Source organism: Gamsiella multidivaricata, assembly GCF_025024155.1.
Source record: "Gamsiella multidivaricata strain RSA 2152 chromosome Unknown BC939scaffold_16, whole genome shotgun sequence".
Lineage (NCBI taxonomy): Eukaryota > Fungi > Mortierellomycota > Mortierellomycetes > Mortierellales > Mortierellaceae > Gamsiella > Gamsiella multidivaricata.
Window position 1 is genome coordinate 151,786 of NW_026251724.1, and position 20,921 is coordinate 172,706.

The window sequence follows — 20,921 nt, forward strand, 5'->3', positions numbered from 1 at the left end:
ATCGGTCGCATCCACCAAAAGAAAACATGGTCTTTGCTCGGTAAGAGAGCAGAGGCATCTTTTCAAAGTGGAGACTTGTTGTTGTTTTTTGCTTGCAATCTTGTTCGTTCACAATTCACGCCTCAAAAAGTGCAAACATCATACTGCGGCTGTAATTTATTAGTGTATAGAAGTATAGATGAATGGCATGAATGGACGAATAAACGAATAGATGTACCAGTTGAAGTTTCATCGACGCCAAAAACGCCAATATTCAGATCCTGAGAGCAACGAATGGCGTGGGCCAATGTTTTATAACCATAAATGGGTGCAACTTGAGTTGATCGATGGACCAATTACTGGAACGGACTCCATGTCGCAGCAAAAAAAGCAAATGCTATCGCCACCCATTGGAATAGGCCACCGGCAAGCACCACTTGCGAACCCGAGCTGCAAGTCTGACAGAATGCTATAATATCAAGGAGTGCACACACACACATACAACTTGCCGTCAGTACGCATCAAGGGCGATATATCTAAACCAAGTAATCTTCCATTCTCCTCATGCGTTCGCTCCCAGCATGCAATGTACTCCGGTATTACCCCCTGTCCTTGGAATATATGGCTCCTGCATGACAATGGCGCCAGGAATAGCAAAGAAAAATCATTAGAGTCAGCGCAATCTGCTTTACTGTGCACCGACCAGCTACAATACTATAATGAAGAGCACGGACAGATCTTAAAACGATCCTTACAGGGATGTAAAGACCAAACTGCAGGTCAGAAAATGGCATCAGGTGCCCGCTGGTCGCTATTCCTTGCTTCCCGATATTGGTGTCATATACATTCCTACGTACACATCGTAAAAAGTGGGGTCATTAGACATAGAACGCAGTTGTGTAGCAGAGGTCGTGAGCGGTCGCCGTCACTTACAAAGTGTAAAATCCCATGAATAGGGCCGGGCTCGTCACTGTGGCTGTGTTCCAGACCACAGAGGTCGTCAATCCAGAGACATTAGCCACGGGCCATACCATCTTTGTGGTCCCCGACAAACTGATCTCGATGGTCAAGTTTGTCGGCGGAAATACCAGAGTCGTATTGTCGAACGCCCACTCAAAGATAATGTTAGACCCCACGGGAAACAGCGGTGGATTAGCCGTGTTTTGTTTGGGCTGAACCATGGACAGGCGACTGACAGGGCGGCGAGGGTCTATCACGGAACTACCACCAATCACAGTGCCGCCGCCTGTTCCTATCACAGTTCCGCCGATGGGTGGCAGCGTAGAGCTGATTGTTCCGGGCGATCGCGGCGGCGAGATAATGGCCCCTCCAGGTCCGACCATAGTTCCACCACTGCTATCGGGTTGCTGCGAAGGTGACGATGGCTGAGAAGGTACTGACAAAGTTTCCAATTGCGGTGCAGAACCGTCGCCATTACCGCCAAGACCTCTTCTTTCTCCTCCCCCTCTATTTGAATCTATGAGTGCTGAAGGTGGGGTTCCTGTGGAGGATGGATTCTGCTGTTGTCGGACTGGAGTAAGGGAAAATATAGCGAGGGTTGATAAAGAGGAGTACATGAGTACTTGCGCTCTCTCAGTAGGGACATTACTTCGCGTCCATTCGATAGTGCGTAAAAAAAGTACCATAAAGTCGATGGTTATTAGATTCCGAGGCAGATACCACAGAAAGCAGTACGGCAAGGGCTATGGTGGATACGATCAGCCACTTTGAAGCTGTGGATCTGAAGCTGTAAGAAGATAGTCTTATCATTGCTGTGTTCGTTAGAATAAAGTGGCTGCAATGCTTGTGACAATGTGGGACGGCCAGTAGATATATTTTGGGAGCCTGCAATGAGAGAAATAATGAAGACTTGTAGAGGAGAAGGTTGCAAAACAATAACGCAGAACGTGAAGAGAGGAGTCACCAGCCAGGATACGGATGGTCACCGATCTCTCTTCCGGCTAATTTTATTTTGTTTTTAGGTAGGAAATGGGAGCAGCCAGAAGATGCATCCCTGTTCGGCACCCTTGACCATTACCTTCGCCTTGCCCCTTTGGCCTGAACCTCGAATTCGACCACATCTTCTTATACAGGGCAACAGCAGACTCCCACTTTACTGGTGCATCTCAAGGACGAGGTAAGGGGGTAGAAGGGGCTTTCTATGTTCTGAAGATACCATTGATGAGCCCACAACCTCCAAGTCCCAATACCCATGCCATTATACATGGTCTCTTTCACGCCGAGAACTCAGGACAAAGTCTTTGGGTCAGCCACGCGGCTGGTTAGCTCATGCTCCATTACACTCGCAGCTGAAATAGGACATTTATTGTGCTATTTGGCGCTTTCAGGGATAAAGTACGTCAAAGTGGCATCCTGGGTGTTGTCCTTCAAGTAGACGTAGAACAGGATAGAATGGCTCGGAACGATACCTATAGTTATGCCACAAGGAATTATGAGATGGAGCCATTAAGCATCACAAGAAGTGAGAGCGCATTGTAACACGGTACTTACTGCAAATCACATTCAGCGGCTTCACGTAATGGCTCTGCAGCACTTTCTGAAGATCCGACACCCTGACCAAGACGCTTGCAAAGTCCTTTGGCTGTGACCGCAATCTATCGAGATGTGGGTGTTCTTCGTCATCGTCCTTCAAGACAGGGTTGTGCAGGTTCGTAAACCGGGTCTCCACATGTGCCTTCTCAGCGGCACCATAGTGCGCTGCTATCATTCCTCCATCCTTGTCTGAATCATAATGACTGAGCTGCTGTACGCCATCCGATGTTGTAAAGACCATCTCGCCAGCAAGATTTGCCGAAATCACAACATAGTCTGAGATGCTTTTGTAGCTGGAGGCCACATGGCGAAGCCGTTCGAGCTGAGGCAGCATGATATGCACTTCAGGGGTCGGAATCATGGGCTCATCGAAAACCGATGTATTACTTGCTCCATCTGCTGTTAAGATCTTGACGATCGGGACGTTCTGAGTGATAGGTCGTGAATTCCCTTGATGATCCTAACGATGTGATGATACGTCCTCATCAGCAAATTCACATCGAGAAGACAGCAAACATCACCGCGGTATGCAAATGGACTGTGGGAGGTATACCTCAGTCGTGATAGTGAAGGTAAGGTAGGCATCTGCGGACCGTCCTGTCATGCGCATTACTATCGCAGAGGCATTGTTGCACGTTCTCATCGCTAGTATCATATCCTCGACCTTCATCTCCAAATAGATCTCGTTATTTGAATTGGATTCGATCTTGTACTCGTGGAACAAACTCTCCTATCAAATGAAGACCAAAGGCCACTGACGTTTAAAATATGTATAGCCGTTATTACAATCCGTCTCAGCCCATCGTTTGTTGCCTGCGCACCTTGGGTAGCCTCCTATTGTATGATGGGACGGAGAGTAGGGTCGGGATTGAGTATCTGCCTCTTAAAAACTATACCCATCGTTTGCCGTGAGTGGGAAAAAGAGCAAACTTACGACCAGCATTGGATAGACCCACCCCCAGTAGTGGGATCGCTGTCGCCTAGGCCGTGGATAGCCCCGAAGGCAACAAAGTCAGGGGTGAATTTGAGAAAGCACGACCGTCCGATCTTTTCCACAGCCTGGGCGATTTCTAATACAAAGATGATATTTGTTATTTAACTGAAGCAGACTTGGGCCAGGTAGTGTACGTTTTATGTTCTTACTGAAGAATAAGAGGTCTCGTTGTATCTTGGCTCTAAGTCTCATGACGAGCACGAATCACAAGTTTTGATGAATGGGAGACCCGAGGTTGAGAATGAAAGAGAAGGATGGCGCGAATGAGGAAGTGTTAGTTGACAATGTTTGGGAATCGGGATGAGAAGATGAATAGGTGAGTTGGTGGCAACGAACTTAGAGAGGAACGGCTTAGTCAATTTGGTGGCAACACAGGGAAAGTCTTGTTGATCTTTTTTGAACGCGTGAACGCGTTTCTAAATGGACGCGTACACTTGAACTTCGCCTTTTTTTTTTGTCTCGGTGCTTATATACTTACGCACACAATCACATACAAATCGTTCGTACAAGAGCTCTCAGACCATCTTTCCAGCGAATGAAACATACGGAATAAACATTGACATGAGGATGCACTCTGCCCCTTTCCATGGTGCCTTGTAATATCAAACGTATTCATCGAACCATTGGGGTTTGTGCGTTCGATCCAAAGTTTGGAGCGACCCAAACATTTGTTTCTTCTGCAAGCCGCAGCTGTAGGAAAGTCTCTACAAGACTTGACTAGACAAAGAAATGACTTCCTGGACCAGTATTGCTCATGATAAAAAGAGTTTCCCGACGTGTCCAATGCAGTACGAACATTCAGCGTCATGCTGTGTTGAAAAACAACATGTAGCTTCTTCGGCGCGATATATTCGACAAGAGGCTTTGCGTCCTGCTTGGTATTCACTTCCAAGATCGGATGAGCATCAGCGGGAGTGAATTTTGGCATGACTTGTGGACATGGCTATTGACGAGACAACGATGAAAGGTGACGCTAGATGGGAACAGAACCCCCTCGGGATAATCATATGCTAATTGAACTCATTTCAGATTGGCTTATTCATACGACTCATGCATGAACTCCCGCACTTTATTCTAAAGTGTGTTGTGGAGCGTGAAGCATAGGTGGACTCATGGGAAACTGAAGAATCCTGTCCATCTTGGCCGTTGGATGCACCAAAAGATTGTGGTTATGTTAGCCACAGGCATCTCAAGGTAGCAATAAGAGGCAGATATTAAAAAAATCGTGTCGATACACAAGTATAAACCAGAGAAGACCGCGAGACTGAGACGAGGGACGAAAAGGTGTGTGTGTACACAAACAATGGCGGGACGACAAACCTTCAATGATAAGCATACTCACAAAAAGAGGGCACTTCAGACTGGTTTTCCACCAGGTTTAAGTGCGAGCACAGCGGAGGGGGCTCAACCAGTGTGTTCTTCTGCATCAATTGTACATTACAAGCAGAGCAAAGCAGAGGAGAGCATAGTGCATAAGAGAGCATGGAACACTGAAAATGGAGCGAAAGAACACTGGAGCCAAATGAAGCAGCTTGTTTGTTTAATTGCTTCTTCAGTATGGTTCCCAGCGCAGCCTTGCAGACCACTGGATTTATCGACCCTTCTTCTTCCCAGGCAGGGAAGCAGAAAGGAAAGAACGGGGAAGACAATACGCATACAAACTGATTGCTGCACTGACTGACGCATTCCACTCACATGCGACCAAGAAGAAAATGGGTACAAAGGGCGTCAGGTACGGCACCACTTCCTTCCTCTTTTCCCCAGGCACCTCATTTTCTTCTCTTGTCTTCTTTCCACCGCGTTTCTTTTCCTTTCGAAACAACTCCGCTCCACCACTGTCAACCCAACCTAAATAATATATATACTTTTCTACCACTGCCCTCCTTCTCTCCAAAGGTCCCTTTCTCCCTGTTGTTATATACAATTGTCCACTGCCTGCTTCTTTCTTTTGTTCATTCGCTGGTGTTTCTGCTTGTTGCACCTTGACCGGAACCTCCTCCAGCCAACCACACCGCAGTAAATAATAAAAAAGAAGTATTGGATCGCTAGCCAACCCAAGCGAACCCTCCTGAGGCTCTCCAGTCCTGCCCCATCCCAGGCTTCTTCGTCTTTGGGTTCGCTCTTCTCTTTCCCTTGTGTTGTCTCCCCGCTCTGCCCCACTCCCTGCTTCCCACCCTTCTCCTCATTCTCACACACGCCCTTAACCTCAGACCACCATTACTACCATTCTGCTCCTCAGCAAACGATCTGTCCCTGCAACAAACAACGTGTTACATCCCAAAAAGACAGCGGGAGAGTGACATTCACAACCTCTACATTCTTTTTTTTTTTTTTTGCATTCTGATCCGATCGAACCACAACCAACCAGTCTCAGCACTGTTTCGCCATGACCGTGCCCAAGAGGCCAAGCCTGACCTTGCAGCGGTCCATTATTCCCGTCCACTATAACCTCAAGATTGTGCCCTGTCCAGTCAACTTTTCATTCCTCGGCGAATGCTCCATCGAGTAAGGAAGCACAACAACACCCTTCATTCGCTTTTTCTCTCTCTCTCTCTCTCTCTCTCTCTCTCTCTCTCTCTCTCTCTCTCTCTCTCTCTCTCTCTCTCTCTCCTTCTCTCCACCTATGAGACAGTTGCCTGATCACCTCACTGTCCATTGAATCCGACGCTTTCCGAATATGTACACGTCTGTTTCTCTGGATATGAGGGAGGGCACTGACCAGGAGAGCGGATCATACTGGACGACAAGCAATTAAAATATGGATTTGCAGGCACACGTCTCCTCCCCCCTTCCTTTTCGCCTCTGCCCTTCACTAATCAGCGCCATTCTTGACATTCTCCTTCTTTTAATAGGTTATGTATCGCTGAACCAACGTTCAGCATCACTCTGAATGCAAAGGAACTCAACATTCAGACTGCGACCGCAAGGGATCACCTTCTGAATGGATATAGGTAAGGGCTAATGACTTATCATCTACTCGATCCAGCGCTATCTGATTGCTCGCTCGGGCCAGCTAAGGTGTTAGAATCATTGTCAGCCGAGAAGCAACCAAGCGCAACCGCCTTGATTCCAGTCCCCACGCCACCATCGCCACCTTTCCCAACCCCTGATCCCATGCAAAATGATGACATGCAGCATAACAGCAGCAAATGGAAACGGGCTTGGTATAGACTTGAATGTAGACCAAGATGCGATTACAGACTTACAGACGACGATGGGATAACATGGATAGGACCAGATCGGATCGACATGAGGCATGCGTTGTGAACATTCCCAAAACTGCATATTCTCCACATGCCGCGAATTGGCACATGAATAAAATGCAGTTTGCATGAAATGTTTACACAAACCAGGTTACACCAGCCCGCTGAGAACATCGTACCTTGCGTGGACGATCAACTAACGTCGGCTTTCGTTTTTTTTTTTTTTTTTTTTGAAAGTGTCACGGCAACGAGTGTCAGCTATAATGTCGAAGAAGAGACCATTGCCCTGGAGTTCCCCCAAGTCTTACATGTTGGTTCTTCCTGGATTCTGGACGTTACGTACATCGGCCTCGTTAATGACAAGCTCAATGGCTTTTACCGCTCTGTCTACACCGATGCCGATAACAATGTGCAGTAAGTCTAGAAACAGAGGGTCATTCTTGCTAATTTCAATTTTCATGCCAGTGGACGATAGTCACTTCTTTGCTCACCTCCCGATCTTTTGGTTCTCCATTCATTATTCACTAGCCAATTGACTACAACTCAGTTCCAATCAACTCATGCACGAAGAGCATTTCCTTGTTGGGACGAGGTACAGCAGTTTTGGAGAAGCGGACAAAAAATGTGTTCTATTGTGCATGAAGCTGCAGTGCTCAACACCACCACTAGCTGTGCCCGAAGCAACGTTGCTGTGCAATAACATCAGGTATATCTCGCCTTTTCTACACACTGCAACATAGCCCGCCATCAAAGCAACGTTCTCTTTAACGCTTCAGGCCCCTCAAGGAATGACATGTCTATCCAACATGAGCGTTCGGTCGAGGACACTTCTTGAGAACGGTATGCAGGAAGTCTCGTTCCTGAAGACACCCATCATGTCCACCTATGTAAGCCATCTTTTCAATATTGCTCCATGGCTCTACTCTGAGCATGAATCGTCTCTGAAATCAAAGTAAAACTTTTATCGACGTTCTGCGATATAGCTGCTAGCTTGGGTGATTGGTGATTTCGACTATATCGAAGCATATACCTCTGGAGAGTTCAATGGGGAGAGGATTCGATGCCGTGTTTACGCTCCTGTGGGCCTAGCTGACCAAGGACATTACTCTCTGGATTTGGCCGTTAAGGTGAGATGAAAAATATGTATCATAGGCAAGCGAATAACTAGAATGTGAGCTTATGTATACTAATCAGAACTCTTTGAATCTGTAATCGAACTGCACGCATAGTCGGTCGAATACTTTTCACGTTTGTTCAATATACCTTATCCACTGCCCAAGCTGGACTTGGTGGCAGTACCCGATTTTGCGCCCGGTGCTATGGAGAACTGGGGCTTGATCACTTTTCGAACGTACGCACTCCTGATGGATGAATATGGGCCTCAGGACAGAAAGCACGAAATCGCTGCTACTGTCATCCACGAAATCGCACATCAGGTGCCGTAATTATGTTATTACTGCCCAATATGTCAATGAATTACGGAGCGATTTGTTGCGCTCAACATCGTTTCTGACGTTTGGATGTTCTTATTCCTATTAGTGGTTAGGAAACTTGGTAACGATGGAATGGTGGTCCGACCTGTGGCTATTTGAGGGCATCGCGACACATTTGGCCTATATTGTTGTAGATGAGCTATTTCCGCGCTGGGATATTTGGTCCGAGTTCGTCAAACGAATTCAGGAGGTGCTAAAGCATGACTCACTTCGCACGTCCCATCCCGTCGAGGTCGGTGTCGCTAACCCAACTGAGATCACGCAGATCTTTGACGAGGTCAGTTACATGAAAGGTGCGTCCGTCTTGCGGATGCTTAATGCCTGGCTGGGACAAGATCAGATGCTGCTTGGACTTCGAAAGTTTATCCACAAGTACATGTGGAGCAATGCCAATACCGAAGATTTGTGGGTCACCCTGGCAGAAGAATGCCAAGTTGACGTCCCTGGATTCATGAGCAGGTGGACAAGGCAGACAGGGGTAAGTCTGAGTTCTGATGATATGTCGGACATGGATCCTTTTGCGCGCTAATATTCAATAACTACATGTTCATATGTTGACCTCTTTTGATCTGCTTTTTAGTATCCTGTGCTATCGATCACGGAGCTAGATGATTCAAGCATATTGGTACGACAAAACATCTTTCTATCTACAGGAGATGTGCGTGAGGAGGAGGATACCCTACTCTGGCCCGTTCCTTTGGGATTAGCGACGGCATCCGACCCAACCCCTCGTAACATCATGATGGATACGAAAGAAATGGTTCTAAAGGTGGACACAACACGGTGGTACAAATTCAATATGGGTCAAACTGGATTCTACCGAGTATCCTATCCATCAAAAACCCTGGATCTACTGGGACAGACGTTCGGAACAGGACAATTGAATGCAGCAAATCGAGTAGGCTTGCTGACTGACGTGGCTGCATTAGTGGCGAGCGGTATAGCCCCGACAAGCAGCTTCTTAACTCTTCTCAAGTACTTTGAGGACGAGCAGGACTACATGTAAGGCGAGAATTCAATTATGTTCTTCCTATGTCTGGTGCTGGGGCGACTCAAACTGATGCTTGGCTATCAATCTTTTAGGGTATGGGCTGAGGTGTCATTAAGATTGCACGAATTGTTGGCCGTCTGGCTTGAGCAGCCTGAACCCATTATGAATGCCTTGAAAGAAGTACAGAGGCGCCTTTTCACAAAGATCGTCAAGCGCCTTGGATGGGAGTTCCCAGAAGGAGAGGATCCTTCGACTGTCAATCTTCGTGCTGTCGCTATTCGATATGCCGGAAGAGCAGGAGATCCAGAGTATGTAATTGCTGCCATCACAGATGACAAGTCAGATATTGAAATTTCTCTGTCCTAATCTTTCTTCCGTCTGTATTTTTTATTATTATTACTATTATTGACTCCTATATAGAATTGTGGCAGAAGCAAGAAGACGGTTCAATGCATTTATGAAGGACAGAGACGTATCAGCGCTGCCCCCAGATCTGCGATTCCCCGTTTTCGAAATTGTGATCAGGACAACTCAGGGCGTGGAGGAATATGAGGAAATTGTCAACTACTACCGCGAGACCTTTATCCCAGCAGAAAAGGTCGTAGCGCTCTCTGTTCTTGGATACAGTAGCTCCCTGGAATTGGTCCGGAGGACACTGGCGTTTGCGATGTCACCCGAGGTCCGAACGCAAGACATCTTGAGCGCAATTGCAACACTGCGATCATCAGTTGTCGGACGAGCAGAGCTGTGGAACTTTATGCGGCATCACTGGGACGTACTCTATGAACGCCATTGTGCTGATATCGGATTTCTGGATTACTTCGTGTTACTGAGTATCGAGTCCTTTTCGACATTGGAGCGATATCAGGAGGTGCAAGCGTTCTTTGCCAACAAAGATACTAGTGCATATGACCGCATTCTGGCGACTTGTCTGGAGGGTATTCGCATGAACATCCTGTGGCTCGAGCGCGACTGTAAGGATGTCGAGCAATGGCTGAGGGTCAATGGCTATTTGACGGAGAGCGCCAGCACGGACAGTGGCAAAGGCGCTGAAGGACTGTCATCGGCTGCTGATCCGGCTTCGAAAGCAATATCTAGCGGCTCTGTCAACGGGGGCCCAAATCTTGCTGTGAACATGCATGGCACATCATCAGGGGCATCGTCTGGAACGTCGACTCCCTCCAACGGCTTACAGTTTTTGCAGGCTGGTATCTACAGTCAGCACGGCACTAATGTGAGATCGCAAGTATATTTGGATGGAAATGGACAGGCTTCTGAGGAGCAGGCGCGACAGCTACTTCAATTGCAGCAGGATCAGCAACGGCACGAGCTGAGGATGCAGCGTGAGTATCAGCTACAGCATCAGCAACAACAGCTACAACTACAAGATGAGCACGGTCATAGCCATGGCCACGGTCATAGCCTTAATTTTGACCATGGTAGTCGACAACAGGACGCGCGCCCTAGGACGCTGGAGCGTGAAATGGAGCTTCTCAGCATGAGCGGGGACTACGAGTTCTAATAAAGCTGGTTTCACGAGTGGGCGAAAATTCTCCCATTAGTCGGAAAATAAGCATAGTCAATGGAAATAGGACCCCGTACCGTATATGCGATTGTGAATTGTATTTTTCATTCACTGGTACTTGTGCCCTGCCCCAACAGCATTAATTCCCTGAACATCTAGCATTGTATTCTTCAGTCCTTTCACCGTGCTTTGGGAATACTGCAGCGTGCATCGTCTTTCTTTTTATCGCGAATGATATCACCTAGTTTCTTCAAAGCATTTTCCTGCTCGAATTCACATTCCTGAAATGCCTCTTCATTTTCAGCTTCTCTCGTTCTTCTCTGTGCTTCCTGCTGTTTAGCTCTCATTGCTCGTAGTTGGAGACGGAGCGGAGTTGCGGTGAAAGCAGGTTTTCAAGAGGGGGTCCGAAATAGTCTTCGAAGTCGTTTTCAATACTGATCGGTTCTTGTGGTTCTTGAGGAAGCACAGGCTCCCCGCCGTAGTTGGTCTCCATGCCTCTGTAGATCCTTGGTACAAGACACATGTGCTTGCAGGGCGACCTGTGCTGAACGTAACCAGGACACGTACGAGAAAGAAGAAAGGCCCTGGCCATGTTCACAATGATGGAGTACTCTGCACTGGGTCGAGTGAAAGAATTGACTAAGAACTGTAGAGAATAACATTGATCAGCATGGAATTTGTGGATATTATGTGTTGGATTCTACGACAGAACAATCCACCCACAGTTAGTCATGAGCCAGGTCAGTCCAAATTCAAATTTCGGATATAAACCTTATCCTTTCACGCGCTCCTTCACTCTCATTTTCCTCCTCTTCCGCAACACAGTTCGCTGCACATCCTTTGGTATCTGATTAGCCCCAGCTTGACAACCTTCTTTACTCATCTCGTAAGTGTCAGTGGTAGGTATTGTGAGTCTATGGCTCTCAATCCGAAAGCTTGGATACGAGGCCGTTTTCTGCTCTCAGTGTCCCCATGTCGCCCTATGGAGGGTGCGCTTTATTTTTATATTGCTTTTTTTAATAGGGAGCCATCGACTAGTTAGACTATCTTCTACGCATAGCATGTGCGAGTACCCAGCCAGACTTCCTTCAGTTCATCGAACTTCAAGAGATGTTTTGCCACGCGTGCCTCGATCGATGTGTCCTCCTTCTTCACATGAGATTCGTTAGACCCATCGACAACCTCCTTCCCTTCCTCGTCCATCAAGTCTGTTTCATCCTTTTCCATTCCCTCTCTCCACAATTCCAGAGCTCTGTTAACCTTTTCTTTGGTATCTAATCCTCGAATTCGGACACGAAGTTGTTGTAATTGTTTGCATGCCCATTCTGACTCCTCCACATGGTCCATTTCCATCTCGTGACGCTCAAGCGCAAGGGTCTGAAGGTTTGAACAGCAGCGCGGCAGTAACTGTAGAGCTCGACCCCTCGATTGAAAGTGATCGTCCTCGCGAGGGAAGTCATCTCTTTCAGTCTGGTATTTTTGAGTATTCCAAAAGGTGGAGATATTGAATAACGTCGCGTTATGGAATAACAGTGCTGTAATGATATCTGTAGAGAGTTCTTTGTACGCAAACCTGACAATCGTCAGTTTGCGAAACACGTTTGCCACCAGGTCATATAGAACAGGACTTGGTGTGATCCATGTATCGATTTGAGTCACTTTTGGGCAGCACATTCGAACCTCGGCCTTGATTCGCTCGATAGGAACGATCAGGGTCGTCACTCGGTTATAGACATGCCAGTAAGCCAGGTTGGGGAAATGTACGAGCAACGACGAGCCTGGGGACGAGGAATTTGATTCGGGATCGGGTTTGAAGACTTGAGAGATAGGAGCCACCAGTGTGGTCACTCCCGTGTGCTGAAAGGTGTCTATGGAGGAGCCTGAGAGCAGCGCGACATCCTGTTGCAAGTCCACACTTGTGAGCAGAGGACAACCTCTCAGTAAAGAGGCAAATGAATCCCGGCTGAGGCAGATACCATGGAGTCTTACAGAAGAGAGTCTGGAGACAGAAGAGTGAGGGACGAGCGCAGCAACGAAAATCATTCGGGAAGACATATCACGCTGTTTTGCATTTTCATCCATCTCCAATGTCAGCGTCCTGAGGTTGCTGTTGTTCCTGCTGATGAGATCCATGCACAGGGTGCGGAATCGGGCACTGCTGGTGCACGTTATTTGGAGATCTTGTATGTTCTTGATACTTGGAGAAAGAAGGGAATTCAGCTGGAGTTGGGTTTCGAGATTCTCAACTGTGCGGATGTGGTGTCCATGCTTGGCGACAATGTCGGCGTTGAGTTGTTTAAAAGTGTTGTGGACGTTGAAATCGATGGCATACCAAATCGGAGCAACGAAATCATTCGATCAGCCTTTAGAGACCCGAACGCAAGAGATAGCATCCTTCACGGAGACTAGGCGACTGATGCGGCTTCTGATCTCGGGGATATGGAATGGATTTTTTTTGATCGAAAGGGTTGTCATGGATGGAATGTGCTTTTGGCGTGAGTAAAAGAAGTAGAAAGAAGGGGAGAAGAGTGAGGTGGATGCATAAATATGGCTATTTGTGGATGAGACAAAGAGCGGCGCGTTATAAGAGGCGCGTTTGTTAATAAGCGGTGGATATATGGAGGAACTTCGTGTGCTTTATCCATCTGTTGATGGTTTCTATCCCCAATCTTGGTGTTTTTCGCAAATCGCGTCTGGTGACGTATTTGGAGCTGGAATTGTCCGTGGTGTGCCATCCCCCTCCTCTGATTTGAGCCCCCTTTCGTGTCTCGACTTTGCTTCCCCTCTCATCCCTCCACTTTGTCCACTTTGCAAATCAACCAACAGTACCTGGCATACTCAACCTCATTCACCAGTCCTTGAAAAGAACAATACGAATTCAACATGTCCGCTCTCGTCGCCACTGAATACTGGTAAAGGAAGAAAAAAGAAACCCCCCCCCCCCTCCTCCTTCCACGGCCTGAAAACTTTTTGCTCTAATGGAGCTGAGCGCGTTTTTCGCAACGAAGCAGCTCAGGGCTTCAGCGAGTCTGCCGGTCTCTAAGGTCACTATCTCTAGGAGCCCTGAAGTTGGCGTCAATCGATTCGCTATCTCTCGATATAAACACTCTACACAGGAGGCAACGGCACCTTTTTCTTTTGAGGGCGCTGAAACTAGAAGCGAAACCCCAGGGGGAGAATTTTGTCGACCCTCGAGCAACACGCGGCTAACACCAGTCCTCTTTCCTGTTTGTGTATATAGCCCCGTATACTCTCCTTTCTTCGGAGTCATGGGTGCCACCAGCGCCATCGTCTTTTGCTGTAAGTTCACGATCATGAATTGAGTGTATTATGTGAATTCTCTGGACATGGACAGCAGCACTCCGGTCAACATGAAGCTCGCCCTACTCAAACGTCGCCGGGAACCCGTATATCACATCACTCCCTGTCGTACGATATGGCGGTCAACTCCATGGATCTTTCCGGCTTACACAATACATGTCAACGTGGACCTCAGAAATTTTCAGGAACGAAACTCTTCGGCGCAAAGATATGAACAGAATATGAAGGCGTACCTGAGCGTGTGTGCCCTGACTCGTTGCGCGATATGACGATCGTAGACTCGAAACATCCATCGCACTCATCCACCATAAGACATGTGCTAACGATAGTCCTCATTTGTCGCCTCGATAGGCTTCGGCGCTGCATACGGTACTGCCAAGTCTGGCGTTGGTCTTACCTCCATGGGAGTTCTCCGCCCTGATTTGATCATGAAGGGAGTCGTTCCCATCATTATGGCCGGTATTATCGGTATTTACGGACTGGTCGTGTCCGTATTGATCGGCAACGGATGTAAGTCGCTTTTTTTTTGAATCTAATTGTTCTTTTTGGAGATACTACGGTTGGAAATGTTTAAAGGAAAAAACGTTAACTGTGCTAGCTACCTTGCTCCTCTCGATCAACATATAGTCTCGCAAACAATGTCATTGTATGCAGGATTCATTCAGCTGGGCGCAGGTCTAAGTGTCGGTCTTGCTGGAATGGCTGCGGGTTTTGCAGTTGGTATTGTCGGTGATGCCGGTGTTCGTGCCTCTGCGCAGCAGCCCAGACTCTTCACAGGAATGGTACGTGCGATACAACACGACTGGAGTGGACTAGGCATGGTGATGTTGTTGCATTCAAGAACGAAGGGTTATAGGCACTCACTAATCCGCTCTTAATGATACCCGTAATTGTACGTTCATTATCTCTTAGATTCTCGTGCTGATTTTCGCTGAGGTGTTGGCCCTGTACGGTTTGATCGTCGCCCTTATCTTGAACACCAAGGCTTCGGACGCGAAATGCTAAAGCGTTGAAACCGTCAATCAACATCAAAGACATACTACCATCTATCTCTTTGTTCCCTCACTCATTTCACTCTCCTGCTCTCGCCCTTTCTTTCCTTCTTTTTTCGACACATCCTCTGAACATCTTGGCTCGCGTTTCCTTCAAGTTCAACAATAAATAAAACTCTTCCACCATACTCTTTCAAACAACAATGGTGCTCCGTTGAAATTGATTAATAAGTATGAAGACACAGTGCTTTATTTTTCTTACATTGACATGTCGATTGTATAAAGACTTCACCATCTCAAAAAATGCGATGGACATTCATATCCGTGCGGATTCTTATCTAGGTACTTTTGGTGATAATCCTCTGCACTGAACCATGTCCCCGCAGGAGCGATCTGGGTGACGATCTTCTTGTTCTTGTAATGCTTCTCCTGGACTTCGGCCGTAACCCTCTTGGCGATTTCCTCTTGTTCGGGAGAATGGAAGAAGATGGCGGAACGGTACTGGGTCCCACGATCAGGGCCCTGGGAGTTGAGGGTGGTGGGGTCATGCATCCGGTAGAAGAATTCGACAAGTGCTGGATAGCTGATTTTTTCGCTCGGTGTGTATTCGATCTGGAGGGCTTCTGCATGCTGGGTCATTCCTGTGCAGACCTGGTGCAAAAAAAAAAAAAAATAAAATAAAAAAAAGTCAAAGAAAGTAAGGTGAGAAAAATGAGACAAGGCGGGGGTTAGGATTGCGTTGAGAACATGAGAGGTGTATGTTAAGGACTTTGAAAAGGTGCTATAGACTACCTTCTTGTATGTGGGATGGCTGTCGATGCCGCCGATGTAGCCGACGCGGGTCTTGATGTGCTCGTCCTTGTATTGTTTCTGGAATGCCTTCTCGACACCCCTACATGGTATGAAGATAAAGAAATCGATGCCGAGTGTTAAAGATCAAATAAAAATCTTCTTCTCAGACAAGGACAACGATTATAAGGAAGAAAAGTAGAAGGAATGACCCACCAGAAGCATCCTGCAGCAAAGGTGGCCTTCTCAGTAGTCATAGTACTATTTGTGTTATTGAGTGCGGTGGAGAATGTGCGCTGATGCTGTTGATGTGTCTGCAGTTGGCAGTGGCGGAGTAGTGAGCAGAGACTCGTGGATGAAAATGCTCGAAGACGCATCCTCTTTTGCTCTTTTTTATATTTGTATGCTTTTATAGTTTTGCTTGTAGTCTTCGGAAGGACCCTTGTCTTTGAGAGTAGGAATGAGTAGTTGCTGATGAGGCGTTGCAGCGGGATGAGTAAAGGACGGCTTTGGTGCCGGGACTTTAGGCGCATTATGCGCATACTTTACTGTTTTAGTACTGTAGGTTTGACAGAAGAAGCGCGCGATACGACGCGATACGACGTGATTCGGCGTGCGCGAACTGCGGTCTTTACTTCCACGGCTGTAGGCTCACCCTGGAGACGACTATCGATCGCGCAACCGCCAACCTCGGCCGACCCCTGCTCATCGTTTCCTATGCTTCGTTTCTTTTGCGCCATATCGCAAAGGAGCAAAACGCGGGTAGAAAAAAAAAAAAAAAAAAAAAAAAGTATAGAAATAGATACATGTCATTTCCATCGGTCCCCAGGGACGCCTATAGCAAAATACCTGCGTGCCCTTGGTCCTCCTTTTTTTTTTTTTTGGTTTCTAGTGTTTCTGAAAGTCGGGTCTCATGTCTTCTGAGATATATATGATAGCTTCCGCCTTACAGCCCTACTTTCGCAGATTTTTTTTTAGTTGCGACCAATTAACCTTGGTATGTCAAGGGGTTATTGAACATAGTCAAAGGATACCACGAATTTCAAAATCTTTATTTCTGTGTTGCAGAAGTAACTGGCGTCGCCGTTGTTCTCCTGGTCATTCGCGCTACTCCATATGGCTGTTCCTGGAACTCGACATCAAGTACGCTCTTGTCCAGCTATGTAGACCACACAAGGATATAAAAAAGATATTGCAAAAACATTTGATTCGTGTTAGAAACAAGGAAACCTATGTCGTACAGGAACAAAAAACACGATTATCTCGACTTACGAATTCAACATGCCACCCTGTTGAAGGCCGAGATGCAATCTCAAAGAACCGTTCCTCGCCTAGCCCACGCTGTTTCCAGAGCAAGACAACGACCGTTTGTTCATCCGAGAACTGAGTGATCGTCTTGAGGAGTGCCCGATGGAACTGTGGCAAGTACAATATTTCGGAGCAAAGAATGTATGAGAATGGACCCTGGAACGTGACACTCTCCGGAAGCGTAGGCGAACCCCTATAGAGTATAAACAGTAAAGAGAGGCACTGGCGTTAAGAAATAGGGTGGTGTGGCTCGCAGAAGTGAGGCAACGCGCATAGTTCAAATGCACCGGGAGTAAGAGCGAGAAAGGTGTGCGTCCTTCTTGACCCGATACTTTACCAGTCAAGAGGCGCGACCTGCAGGTTTTCGCTCTTGAGTTCTGTTGTTTTCAGTCGATCCCGCCGTCTTCTCAGGAACGAAGCCCCATGCCGTGTTTCAGGGGCTGCTGCACCAGCCTCTTCTTGAATGGCCTGTTGACGTTCAAGGGCGATCCTTAAGGCGTTTGTGGATGTATTTCTTGCCACATGCTCCGTATGGGGCCCTGCCAGATCTGTTGCCAGTACATTTTCGGCACCTTATGGAGCAAAAAACACACATAAAACGATGCAGCAAACAGGTTAAGGCGATTATGTAGGTGAATCACTCGAAAAGTGAGCATCTGCTTTAGTGGTTATCCGCTCGACTCACATTGTAATACAACATACCAAGCAACCATGCAACGATGCTAACAAGTCCTGTTCCAGACCCTAGCTCGAGGCACGTCTTTCCTTGCAGATCTTTGATATGAGACTCTAGGTATTTTGACATGAGGTATGCCTACATTGGAAGTTTTGATAGTTGAATGTGAGTAGTTCTGAACTGCGAAAAGATCAATTGAGAATAATGTTCATAAGATACTTACGCCATCCCAAACGACGTTGCCGGTGTTTTGGTCAATGGTAACTTTTTCATCGAGACGCTGGTGAATGAATACTGCAGTGAAGGAGTAAAAAGGGGATAAGGGGAAGCGATAGGCGACCTTTAATTGAGTAGACCATGCACGATGCGTCCTATGTCCATGGAGCTCCCATTGTCTTTCTGTACATACTTGAGTGTCCCTGGAAGACAAAGAGCCGTTCGGGGCTGCGGTTGTTGGCGTATACGTTGCAATATTTCCATGGGATAAGGTCCGTTGTCCCAGAGTCTTGTCTTTGTCCCTGTCCCTCTCCCTGTTCTTGCTCCTGTTCCTGACTGGATGATGCCATGGGTAGGATGGAATTGAGCTGGAAACGATGAAGAACTGATCAGCTTGGGAGAGGAGCTAGTTCGAAGAGCCGAGTGGCTTTGTGCATGTGTAATGGTTGGCACTTTGATGTGGCCTGTGCTCTAGTCCAAGTCGAAAGCGTGGGCCGTACCTGAGCAATTGGACAAGGCTACCATGGGACGCGTATGGGAATATAAAAAGACGCCACCAAAAATATACATCGCCACATCAGAGGAATCGTAAGCAGTTCCCGCGGGATAAAGATCCTCTGTCTCCTTACACATCCAACCAGCCTCTTTCATCTTTCTTCCCTCCCTCAAGCAAGGACCAAGCATCGATCATCAGCCATGTCTGCGCACGAAACCTCACGGCTGCTGCCCGACCAGAACCCCGACGATATCTTTGATGCCGGTACAGCCAACCCTTCATTGGCAATCCTGTCCATGTACTCCGTCTCTGCTACAATGTGCTAACCTATCTCAATGCTCATCCTCTATTTGTAACCCATAGACGAACTCGCATTGCTGAGACATGAAGAAAACAAGCAGATCCGCAGGGTACAGTTATCCGAATGACATCCCCTCAATTGCTCGTTCGCGTCTGCTTAAACGACCAAGTGTTCTCACGCTGTTTTCGTACCGGCTACATGGGGGGGATTACAATAGGAACGAAAGCGTATGATGCTCTGTCTGGGCCTGGCTATCATCTTGACCTCGTCGGCCGTGGCATTCACATTCTTCTTTGCCAAAAAGTCCTTGGGTAAGTCCTTTATTCGCGGTCGAATTGCAAAGCGGAACTCGTGTCGGTGTGAAATGGGAAATTTCCTGCAATGTTAACATGAATGCCACGATTCCATTCCATCATGAACAGGAAGAAGTCGTAATGTGATCATGATGGTCTCTGACGGGTTCGGACCGGCCTCTCAGACCTATGCTCGGTCCTATTTCCAATATGTTCACAACTTGACCGAGGGATACATGTCGCCGCTGGATAAGATCCTCGTCGGCTCTTCGAGAACCAGGAGCAGCGATTCATTAATCACAGACTCTGCCGCCGGTGCCACAGCCTTCTCATGCGCTATAAAGACCTACAATGCTGCCATTGGGGGTAAGACGTGCTCTTTCGTGAGAATCTTGACGTGGGAATCTTGATGTGATAATGATACCGTCAACAGAAAAACTGGGCTAGAAGAACTATTACCTGGGTGTTGCTCTTCCCGTCCATGCTTACAAGCACTGCTCTTGCGCGAACTACACCCCATTCGCCATTGAACATCTTGTACCACACCCTGCTCTTACCGCACTTGATAATTAACCCTATGTTTTTTTTTTTTTTTTTTTTTTTTTTTAATCCATGCGATATAGTGGACCCGGAAGGAGTCCCCTGTGGAACGATCCTGGAAGCCGCCAAGCACCTGGACATGTTGACAGGTCTCGTTGTCACCAGCCGAGTCACCCACGCCACTCCCGCAGCCTTCTCCGCACATGTAGTCCACCGCGACATGGAGTCCGAGATTGCAGAGCAACAGATTGGAGATTATGTGCTGAAGCGCCAGGTTGATCTGCTGATGGGAGGTGGACGATGCTTCTTCTTGCCCAACACAACTGAGGGTGGATGCCGTCAGGATAGCCGAGACCTGATCAAGGAGAGCGCGAATCTTGGTTGGAAGGAGGTGATGCTGACTCGAAAGGACTTTGACACTCTAGATGCAGAGGACACAGGTATTCCCCTCCCGGCCTTGGGATTATTCAACCATGACCATATGAATTATGAAATCGATCGCGACCCCAAACAGGAGCCCTCGCTCGTAGAGATGACGATTGCGGCACTCAAGGCCCTTCAGGGAAACGCAAAACCCAACCAGGGGTTCTTTTTGATGATCGAGGGCAGCCGCATTGACATGGCAGCGCATAACAACGATCCCGTTGCACATGCGTACGATATCATTCAGTACTACGAGACTGTCAAGGCGGTACGCGAGTTTGTTTCGAAGAACCCGGACACGCTCTTGATCTCAACAAGCGACCATGAGACGGGCGGATTCACACTCGGGCTCCAGCCAGATCCAAGGACGTACCCAGACTATCTTTGGAGGCCAGATGTCATCAAGAAGGCGCACGATGCCAAGGGCCATGCTTCGACCGAGCTCTTGACCAAGAAGCTGGTCGAGTATCAGGTTCAGGACACCAAGCGCCGACAGGAATTTGTCAAGACCGAGATCTTGCAGAATGGTTTGGGCATCACGGACGCGACCGACAAGGAGATTTCCTTCTTGGCAGACCCCCAAGCCCTGCCAAGCGACATCTTGACCTTCCTTGGACATGCGATCAGTTACCGCGCCAATCTCGGATGGACCACCATCGGCCACACTGGAGTGGATGTCAATTTGTATGCAGACGGTGATAGCGACGGCTACAAGGATCTCAGGGGCAACCACGAGAACACGGACATCGGTACTGCTATGATTAAGTACCTGAATGTCGACTTGAACTACATCACCAGGAAACTCGCCAAGTAAGTAACGACGTCTTT

The 20,921-nt window shown here is 47.6% G+C and overlaps 8 protein-coding genes across 8 annotated transcripts; 3 read left to right on the forward strand and 5 right to left on the reverse strand.

Annotated features, from left to right (window-relative positions):
- Nucleotides 1–147: 147 nt before the first annotated feature.
- On the reverse strand, nt 148–1,855 carry BC939DRAFT_444217 (uncharacterized protein). Its single transcript, XM_051554639.1, has 4 exons — nt 913–1,855; nt 735–828; nt 583–607; nt 148–448 (listed from the first exon to the last, which is right to left on the reverse strand). Exons 1-4 carry the CDS (start codon nt 1,623–1,625, stop codon nt 336–338), a joined length of 945 nt encoding a protein of 314 aa, XP_051414591.1. The 5' UTR covers nt 1,626–1,855; the 3' UTR covers nt 148–335.
- Nucleotides 1,856–2,271: 416 nt separating this feature from the next.
- Nucleotides 2,272–3,948, reverse strand: BC939DRAFT_444219 (checkpoint protein Hus1/Mec3). The gene is made up of 6 exons (XM_051554640.1): nt 3,676–3,948; nt 3,467–3,602; nt 3,354–3,366; nt 3,086–3,262; nt 2,491–2,992; nt 2,272–2,408 (listed from the first exon to the last, which is right to left on the reverse strand). The coding sequence occupies exons 1-6, from the start codon at nt 3,716–3,718 to the stop codon at nt 2,311–2,313; spliced, it is 969 nt and encodes a 322-aa protein (XP_051414592.1). The 5' UTR covers nt 3,719–3,948; the 3' UTR covers nt 2,272–2,310.
- Nucleotides 3,949–5,806: 1,858 nt separating this feature from the next.
- BC939DRAFT_444221 (aminopeptidase 2) lies at nt 5,807–10,851 on the forward strand. The gene is made up of 11 exons (XM_051554641.1): nt 5,807–6,031; nt 6,379–6,477; nt 6,967–7,143; nt 7,258–7,321; nt 7,470–7,616; nt 7,713–7,856; nt 7,959–8,165; nt 8,269–8,700; nt 8,803–9,224; nt 9,306–9,521; nt 9,634–10,851. Exons 1-11 carry the CDS (start codon nt 5,913–5,915, stop codon nt 10,733–10,735), a joined length of 3,129 nt encoding a protein of 1,042 aa, XP_051414593.1. The 5' UTR covers nt 5,807–5,912; the 3' UTR covers nt 10,736–10,851.
- Nucleotides 10,852–11,704: 853 nt separating this feature from the next.
- BC939DRAFT_76644 (uncharacterized protein) lies at nt 11,705–13,113 on the reverse strand. Its single transcript, XM_051561891.1, has 2 exons — nt 12,635–13,113; nt 11,705–12,070 (listed from the first exon to the last, which is right to left on the reverse strand). Exons 1-2 carry the CDS (start codon nt 12,869–12,871, stop codon nt 11,789–11,791), a joined length of 519 nt encoding a protein of 172 aa, XP_051414594.1. The 5' UTR covers nt 12,872–13,113; the 3' UTR covers nt 11,705–11,788.
- A 1,302-nt stretch (nt 13,114–14,415) lies between these two features.
- On the forward strand, nt 14,416–15,064 carry BC939DRAFT_394561 (V-ATPase proteolipid subunit C-like domain-containing protein; the record flags this gene model as incomplete). Its single annotated transcript, XM_051552165.1, has 3 exons — nt 14,416–14,569; nt 14,687–14,841; nt 14,972–15,064. Coding segments are annotated over 3 exons (402 nt in total), but the record flags the coding sequence as incomplete, so codon positions are not given.
- A 275-nt stretch (nt 15,065–15,339) lies between these two features.
- Nucleotides 15,340–16,097, reverse strand: BC939DRAFT_394692 (uncharacterized protein; the record flags this gene model as incomplete). Its single annotated transcript, XM_051552175.1, has 3 exons — nt 15,340–15,702; nt 15,841–15,943; nt 16,057–16,097. The coding sequence occupies 3 exons, from the start codon at nt 16,095–16,097 to the stop codon at nt 15,340–15,342; spliced, it is 507 nt and encodes a 168-aa protein (XP_051414596.1).
- A 794-nt stretch (nt 16,098–16,891) lies between these two features.
- Nucleotides 16,892–18,390, reverse strand: BC939DRAFT_500969 (uncharacterized protein; the record flags this gene model as incomplete). Its single annotated transcript, XM_051560106.1, has 6 exons — nt 16,892–16,999; nt 17,113–17,341; nt 17,486–17,720; nt 17,851–17,962; nt 18,048–18,118; nt 18,234–18,390. 6 exons carry the CDS (start codon nt 18,388–18,390, stop codon nt 16,892–16,894), a joined length of 912 nt encoding a protein of 303 aa, XP_051414597.1.
- Nucleotides 18,391–19,279: 889 nt separating this feature from the next.
- On the forward strand, nt 19,280–20,907 carry BC939DRAFT_483504 (alkaline-phosphatase-like protein; the record flags this gene model as incomplete). The annotated part of the gene is made up of 2 exons (XM_051559183.1): nt 19,280–19,496; nt 19,754–20,907. 2 exons carry the CDS (start codon nt 19,280–19,282, stop codon nt 20,905–20,907), a joined length of 1,371 nt encoding a protein of 456 aa, XP_051414598.1.
- Between the last annotated feature and the right edge of the window lie 14 nt (nt 20,908–20,921).